The sequence below is a fragment of the Glycine soja genome, chromosome 10, assembly GCF_004193775.1.
Source record: "Glycine soja cultivar W05 chromosome 10, ASM419377v2, whole genome shotgun sequence".
NCBI classification, from domain to species: Eukaryota; Viridiplantae; Streptophyta; class Magnoliopsida; order Fabales; family Fabaceae; genus Glycine; species Glycine soja.
In genome coordinates, this window is record NC_041011.1 from 48,994,089 (window position 1) to 49,002,424 (window position 8,336).

At 36.7% G+C, this 8,336-nt stretch overlaps 1 protein-coding gene across 3 annotated transcripts; it reads left to right on the plus strand.

Annotated features, from left to right (window-relative positions):
• Positions 1–1,216: 1,216 nt before the first annotated feature.
• LOC114370101 (type IV inositol polyphosphate 5-phosphatase 7-like) lies at positions 1,217–7,241 on the plus strand. 3 transcript variants are annotated; one of them, XM_028327384.1, is made up of 15 exons: positions 1,217–1,587; positions 1,711–1,813; positions 1,913–2,216; positions 2,373–2,460; positions 2,983–3,057; positions 3,163–3,247; positions 3,334–3,438; positions 3,525–4,230; positions 4,348–4,541; positions 4,728–4,836; positions 4,945–5,093; positions 5,292–5,553; positions 6,104–6,197; positions 6,289–6,475; positions 6,642–7,241. In XM_028327384.1, the coding sequence occupies exons 3-12, from the start codon at positions 2,187–2,189 to the stop codon at positions 5,512–5,514; spliced, it is 1,764 nt and encodes a 587-aa protein (XP_028183185.1). In that variant the 5' UTR covers positions 1,217–1,587; positions 1,711–1,813; positions 1,913–2,186; the 3' UTR covers positions 5,515–5,553; positions 6,104–6,197; positions 6,289–6,475; positions 6,642–7,241. The 3 variants fall into 3 exon arrangements, with proteins under 3 accessions (XP_028183185.1, XP_028183184.1, XP_028183187.1); XM_028327383.1 differs by having other exon boundaries at positions 1,711–2,216; XM_028327386.1 differs by having other exon boundaries at positions 1,711–2,216; positions 6,316–6,475.
• The last annotated feature ends 1,095 nt before the right edge of the window (positions 7,242–8,336 follow it).

An 8,336-nucleotide genomic window follows, 5' to 3' on the forward strand; every position in this document is an offset into this window, starting at 1 on the left:
ATAATAAGCTAGGTCTGCTCATCTTTAAATTTTAATGACTTTATATCACCATATGCACTAAATTAAATTAAAAGCGCATTGTTTTTGCAGTTCCTAGATAAGTTCAATTTAGAAAAACTTCATCCTTTATTTTGTTGGGTGGACTTGGATGATGAAATGCTTTTTTTTTTGTTTCTTTATTGATAATAATAATAATACGTCTTCAGCTGCAGTATTGCTGTGTCAACTTAACTTAATAGATTTTTTTATTATTATATCAACAACAGGTTTGACTAATAAGATACTTGAGGCCCAATAATCAGTGAAAGAAGGAAAAAAGATTGGTAGCCAGTGGGGCTATGGCCTCAACCTTTGACGAGCTTATTCAAGACACATGATAATTTTTAAAATTGATATAATTCAACATAAGACTTTTATAAAAAATAAAAATAAAAGTCAATTTTAAATCTGTTAGTCTTAGATCCCAAAATAAAATTCCTAGACTATTATAATTATTCGAGAGGAGATTCAGGAATAGGAAACAAAAGGCATGGGTCAAAGAAAGAATTCAAAGGGGAGCCAAAGCCCAAAGTTTATTTTGTTTTGGAAACTGGTATAATTTTCTTACACAGCTTTTGATTATTGATAGGTTTAATTCAATTGATTGAGTAATATGTGTAAATTATTATAAATTTTTTCAATATGATTTTCTATTCATATGTATAAAAAAATAGATATTGATTATTGAAGGTCTTAGGAATTCAAAGGAAACAATAAAGTGAAACCCCCGAGTGATGGAAGGCTAGAAGCTACTAATGAATGATTTTTTTACTCCAAAGTCTAAAAATCATAGCATTTAGCCACACAAAACCACAAGATGGGGGTAGCTTCTATTCTTCTATTCTAAGAGTTAAAAGCAGTGAACACCGAGAGGGGAAAGGGGAGAAAGGAAGCCCCAACACCACAAAATTGGGTAAGTTGCCATTGTCTCCAAAGACATTCCAAGTCTAGCTAGGTCAGAGCCAAAAAGGCCTCAAAGTTGCTTGGCATCACGTCATTATTCAGTGGCACCACACCTATGACCAACCTATGGAATCAAACATCACATTGCTCCATATAAAATATCTTAGTCATAACATTACATGGCAAAATCTAAGAAAGACAAAAATTAATTTTTGATATTGAAAGGATTCATAATTCATTCGCGTGCCCAGAAATGAGACAGTTATTTTCATTATTATAGGGGGCTTATAAGCCATGACACTACACGTCTACACCAGTTTACTATTGCTTCTCCTCCAAACATTCTTTGTCCGATAATTGTATACAATACTATAACATAATACCCAGGGCCTTTATCTTTTCTTCTTTTCCCCTTCTCTCCTTCTTCTTTAACTGCTTTTGCTTTAATTGGAAGACCAAAAAACTGGAAGAAGGGTGCAGGCATGGGAATAGTGTTAGACCTCACATAACAGTTAACAGTTCACATCCTCTCTTCACTTTGCTGACCCAGGGCAGCTTTGATGAGCTGACCGGGTCGTTTTGTGCAGAAGCCTTTAAAGCAAAAAAAAAACTACCTGCCCGTTGCCCCCCTTGTCTTGAGCTAAGGTTGTCATTAAAAAAATTGTTAATTTAATACTACTAAATACTGATAAAGCTCTTCTATGCTCTCTTTTACTTCACTTTATTCTGTTCAAATTCGATACTTTGTTTTGTTTCCTGTGGTTGCAGAGAACGAGGAGCCTCTCTTTATCCCTCTATTATATGCTTGCTGCTGCTGCATTGTCTTGTTCTACTACTACTTCAGAATCTCTTCTCACTTCCAAGCATTAAAGTGTTCTCTCTCTCTCTCTCTCTCTTGAGTTTGTGGCGCTTTCTTTCATATTTATGGGAGTTTGGTTCCATGTTCTTACACTTTCTACTATACTAGTAGTGTGGCAAGAGCACATACAGCACCAGAAGACGAAAGCACTAAAGGCATTTTGCTCTCTTTTGTTGAGCTTCTCGTGTTTCTCTGGAATTGAGAAACAGAACAACAAATTCTCAGCTCTGAAACATAGATAGGTAGTGTGGAGATTGGGGAGGGAGCTTCCAAAGCAATGATATTTTGCTCTTTGAAAGTCTGAGAAGCTTTGGAATTTGGATATATAGACCTTCTAAACCAAAGAGAAATATCAGGGAGCTGTATGAAGTAGAAGTGTGCAAAAATGAGAGATGAGAATTCCAAGAGAAGCAAGGTTTTGCCAATTTCCTTTAATACAAAGATGAATTCAATTTCCTTTTTTGTTTTTTTCCCTTTTGTTTTTCCAGGGGAATGAAACTCAACATTTTGTGTGTGTTGGTGTTTGCATATTGCAAGTTGTTGACTGTTTTGTCTGTGTTGCTTGATGAAGCTCTCATGGTCAAAGAAAATGGTGAGGAAGTTCTTTAATATCAAAAGCAAGACTGAGGATTCCCAAGCAAATGGTGTTGCTTATGGAGGTTGGTATCTTGGTTTTCTCAAAAACTCTTTTTCTACTAGTGATCACTTTCTAAGGGAGCAACAAGCCTAGAATTAAATCCCATTAGATATTTGTGATGATAGCACTGTCCAGTGTGATGCTTTGAACAATTTGTGGTTCTAGTTGGGCACCAGAGAAACCGAAGGAAGTAGATTAATAACATCATTTGGAAAGAAAATTGAAACCTAGGATCAACCATCATGTTCTGTCTGATTTTATTGTTGCCTAATGCAAAAGCTTAAGCTATGCCAGAAACTCAATAAGTTTTTCCTGAGGCATAGATGTCTTTGTCTAAATTTTTATGTTCTCACCAATTTTGTTTCTTGATACAATTTCTTGGCATCCAAACAAAGTGCAAGCGAATGTACTTTAAACTCTGAAATAGATGTTCATCAAGTCCGATTTTCTGTTTTTTTTTTTTTCAATTTTTTCCTGATATAAAGTCAGTTACTATAGTTTCTTTTTGTGAATTTGATGCATCAACATTGATTTCCTTCTTCAGGAGGTGACATGGAATATAGAGGTAGGAATAGCTTCTCTGAGAGAGAACCATGCACAATCAAAAAGAGCAAAACAGGTATAGAATTACCCCCATTCCATTTCTTGAACCATGTCCATTTAAAGATCTTGATGCTATTTAAAATGCTGACTTTTTGCACAAAATTTTCAATGTAATGAACAGAAAAGTTTAGCAGGAGCACAGATCAGGTGAGGCGAGCAAAAATGAATCTTGACCATCCTCGAATTATAGATGTGCAGAATTATAGGTATACTGCTTCTCTGATTTTACCTTCTTACGAATAAAAAAGGCCTTGTTCAAATTTTCATTGGTGTCTCTTTTCTCTGTAAACAGCATTTTTGTGGCTACATGGAATGTAGCTGGAAGATCCCCACCTAGTACTTTGAATTTAGATGATTGGCTTCATTCTTCATCACCGGCTGATATTTATGTTCTTGGGTAGGAATTGGTACTTGTCAACATTGTCTTCAATCAAAAGTAGCATTAATAGTAACCAGTGACATATTTCTACTTGTCTCTTTCAGATTTCAAGAGATAGTTCCCTTGAATGCTGGTAATATCTTGGGAGCAGAAGACAATGGCCCTGCCAAAAAATGGTTGGCTCTCATCAGAAAGGCTTTAAACAATCTTCCTGGCACCAGTGGAAGTAGTGGATGCTATACACCATCTCCCATACCTCAGCCAGTTGTAGAGCTGAATGCAGATTTTGAGGGATCAGCTAGGCAGAAGAACTCATCTTTCTTCCATAGGCGATCGTTCCAGACAACTTCTAGTGGTTGGGGAATGGACAATGATCCTTCAGTTGTGCAGCCACGGCTTGATCGAAGATACAGTGTCTGTGATAGAGTAATTTTTGGTCACAGGCCAAGTGACTTTGATCCCAGTTTTAGATGGGGTTATAGGCCTAGTGACTATTCCAGGGCAAGTGACTACTCAAGACCAAGTGACTACTCAAGATGGGGTTCATCTGATGATGATAATGGCCTTGGGGATTCACCAAGTACAGTCTTATTTTCACCAATGTCTTGTGGTGGTGGTGGTGGTGCTGGACCCGCCTTTAATGAAGATGGATATGCCATGCCAGGACACTCAAGGTACTGCCTTGTTGCAAGTAAGCAAATGGTGGGGATATATCTTACCATATGGGTGAGAAGTGAACTCAAGGATCATGTTCAAAATATGAAAGTGTCTTGTGTTGGCAGAGGATTGATGGGCTATCTTGGAAATAAGGTGAATTTTTAGTCAGTCAAGTTTCCAACTTTTGTTTTTCCTTAAATTAATTCATGGCAAACTTGATTGGTTACTTGAAATTCGCTTAAATGGAATTATTTTGGCTTTTATTTGCAGGGATCCATCTCAATTAGTATGTCTGTGCACGAAACTAGCTTTTGCTTTATCTGTAGCCATTTAACCTCAGGACAGAAAGAAGGTGATGAACTAAGAAGAAATTCTGATGTGATGGAGATTCTTAAGAAGACAAGGTTTCCTCGTGTTCAAGGTGTGGACAATGAGAAGTCTCCACAGACAATCCTTGAGCATGAGTAAGAATCTGCTCACATTCATCTAAGATTTAATTTAAAAAAATGTCAGTGATTTTAGGCCCCCTTGCTAATAGATACCTTCTCCTTGTGTCTTAAGTAGAATGCACACTTCTGTTTCCCTATGATTGTTTTTTCTTTCCATTAACTGAACTCTTGCATTTTCTTAATTTGATCTCATTAATATAGTCGAATCATATGGCTTGGAGATTTGAATTACCGGATTGCACTCTCCTACCGATCTGCTAAGGCACTCGTTGAGATGCAAAACTGGAGAGCATTGTTAGAGAATGATCAAGTATGTCTTTTCACCCTCATAAATAATTCCGTGTTTATTGCTTAACTTCAAATGTATTGTTATTGTAAAATAGACATAATGAGTCTCAATTATCGACATTACTGGCAGTTGAGAATAGAGCAGAAAAGAGGCCGTGCGTTTGTGGGATGGAATGAAGGGAAGATATATTTTCCTCCAACATACAAGTATTCAACTAATTCAGATAGATATGCTGGAGATGATATGCACCCCAAAGAAAAAAGGAGAACTCCTGCTTGGTAAGATTATCACAGTTATCACATCACCTAGTAGGAATTTAGAAGAAACTCAATGTAAATGCTAAAAGAGGAAGTAAACTGATATGAAGATAAAAAATTAGATGATCTAAAATGAAGCATAAAGTATCATTCATAGTTTATGATTTATTTTTGTCAAGTTGTGCTACTTATGCTGATATGAATTTTTTTCTTTTATAGGTGTGACCGAATTTTGTGGTATGGAGAAGGTCTCCATCAGTTATCATATGTCCGCGGAGAATCGAAGTTTTCAGACCACAGACCTGTTTATGGCATATTTTGGGCTGAGGTTGAGTCAGCTCATGGCAGATTGAAGAAAACTATGAGTTGTTCTCGTTCCAGAATTGAGGTGGAGGAACTTCTGCCATATTCTGGTGGATACACTGAGCTGAGCTTTTTCTGAAGGAAGAAAGGTTGGATATACGTGTCCATCCACATTCAGGTACACTATCAATCCCTTATGCACTTCCATAATCATGCTTGTGTTGTGAAATAGTGGAACTTAGGTATCTGAGTGATTTTTATTTTTCTTTTCAAGTTCATACAAATAGATAAAACTAAAAAAACTCGTGCAGGGCTCTTAGCAAACCTGATCATGCCCCATTGACCCAAAGGGGGGCCTAAACTTTTTCATATTTTCTTATTGGCTTGACCAAAAGTACTAGATTCCGAAGCTGTAAATGATATGTATGGGGCTGAACATAATAGAGTGGAACCTGCTGGTGCAATCAAAACATATAGTCTAAAAGAATATACTATAATGATGTTGAGGGGCATTAGGTGTATCTTGCTTTACTAGATATGCATATTGATTTCATGAATTCGGAAGCCAATATAAACAGAATATGTTCACAGAATAATAGTCTGAAAAAGTCTATATCTCAAATCTTTTCTGCTTTGAACTTTGAAGTCCTTTTGTTCTTTTCTTATTGTCAATACAATTATTCTTTTCCCCTGAATTAGAAATCTTATATTCACCTGTTACTGTTCAGCAATTGGTCCCCCATTACCAAGCTGGAATTACTTTGAAGAAAACTCATTCATGGAGGGAGATAGGGACAACCCATTTCCCACATACCGAAAAAGGTTAGTTTTTTTTCTTCTCTTTCATGCTTTTCTTTGTGCTGCTTTTGGCCTGCTTCTTTGTCTAATTTTACCTTTACTTTATCTTTGTCAGTTTATAATCTGTAGTTTTTGGCTACAGTCATGCTTTGCCTAACACATGATCAGTACAGTACATCATCATCATCTTGGTAGCTATTCACACACCAGTAATGTGCATAGTTTGATAGCCAACTAACAAACACACAACCTTCCATTGTCTCAGCCCAATTTGAGTATTAACAGTCCTTCACAGTCATCAGGTACTACATTGTGGCTATCAATTCTACTTGGTGTTTATACGGATTAACACCAATGTAGATGCTTTTAATAAAAATAATTTATTAATAAACAGGTACATTGGTGCTAATTTGTATAAAAACATCCTTATTAATATTTAATGATGAACAATGCTTTTTCCTTGTGCAGGAAGTTGATGAAGGCAATTTTTTGATTCAAGATTTTTTAATTGTTTTTGGAGAATATTTATGATGACTGAATGAAGGTGGAAGCTTGCCAGAATAATCACTTGGGCACTAACATTTTTTTAATGCGAAGAAAATGAATTTTTATTTTTTTAATCCTGAAAAAAAATGAGTGTTTTGATGTATAGTGATTGCCAAAGTAAATGAGAAAAAAAACATGAACAAACAAAAAAAGATTGTTGTTCATGATAGAATTCCAGAGCCTCTCTTGCACAGTCCATGATTAAAATTTTACTGATAAAAGGTGGTGGCTTTGACATCAAAACTAAATAGTACTGCTCACCATTCATTCCTGTGGCTCGTCTTTTCACTGATGAACAACAGTATTTAAGTACAAACTAAAGTGTTATTGCGGGGTTTGGCAGGAATATTGGGGGTTTCTAATTCGGGGTCCTCTTGCAAGATGCTATTTACATGCCCGTCAGTTGCTGTTTACTTTTGACTTGGTGGACTATAGCCACTTTTTACCTTATACTTTTTTTTTTATGTATGTGTATCCACTTAGGATCACTAATAAGAAAAGTTGAAAAAACAAATTTCGAAACTCGGGTGTTGCTGAAAAAGACTAATGCTAAATCGTTAATTGTGTAATAATGCCGTTTTAAAAGGAAATATAAATTTTGTGGCTCATCTTTGCACATATCCACTATTTAAGAATTTGGGGTCTGACTCATTCCTTCATGAGATCTCAACGGTTGAACGTCTTTGTCCCTGTTGGCTGTTGGAGAGTCACTTCATGGAGATGTGTCACTCAGATGCAAATATATACTTGGTTGAATTTTTTTAGTACTGTACTTGATATGAATCTTACGGGGCGGATCGTTTGATACAGGCTACGGAGGTTTGGATGACGCCACTTCCGGTGAAGGAAGATAAGTCAGGGTAGACGCCACAAGGATTACCTTGATAAGTCTGAGATTGGTTCAACAAGGAACTCAGAGAGAAACTCTCACCAAATTTTATCAAATGTCCTCATCACTCCCTCCTTCTTGAAAAGGATTTGTCCTCAAATCCAAGGCTCCTCCATCTGCATCAAAAAGAGATAGATCAGACACATTGAAAGTGGCACTTACATTATACTCACTAGGCAAGTCAATCTTGTAGGCATTGTCGTTGATCTTCTCCAACACTTGGAATGGTCCGTCTCCTCTAGGTTGAAGCTTGGACTTCCTGTGTTTTGGGAACCTCTCCTTCCTCAGGTGTACCCAAACCCAATCACCTGGTTCAAGCACGACTTTCTTTCTGCTTTTGTTGGCTTGCCTTGCATAGCTCGCATTTTTCTTTTCAATTTGAACCTTCACTTGCTCATGCAACTTCTTCACATACTCAGCTATAGCCTGTGCATCCTTATGCTTAAACATAGCAATGTTAGGCATAGGCAACAAATCAAGAGGAGTCAAAGGATTAAATCCATACACTATCTCAAATGGTGAACAATTAGTTGTGCTATGGACAGCCCGATTATAAGCAAACTCAACATGAGGCAAACAGGCTTCCCAAGATTTAAGATTTTTCTTTAAAACAGTCCTAAGCAGTGTGCCTAAAGTCCTATTGACTACCTCAGTTTGACCATCAGTTTGTGGGTGACAAGTAGTAGAAAACAACGCGTCTACCCAGACTTATCTTCCTTAACCGGAAG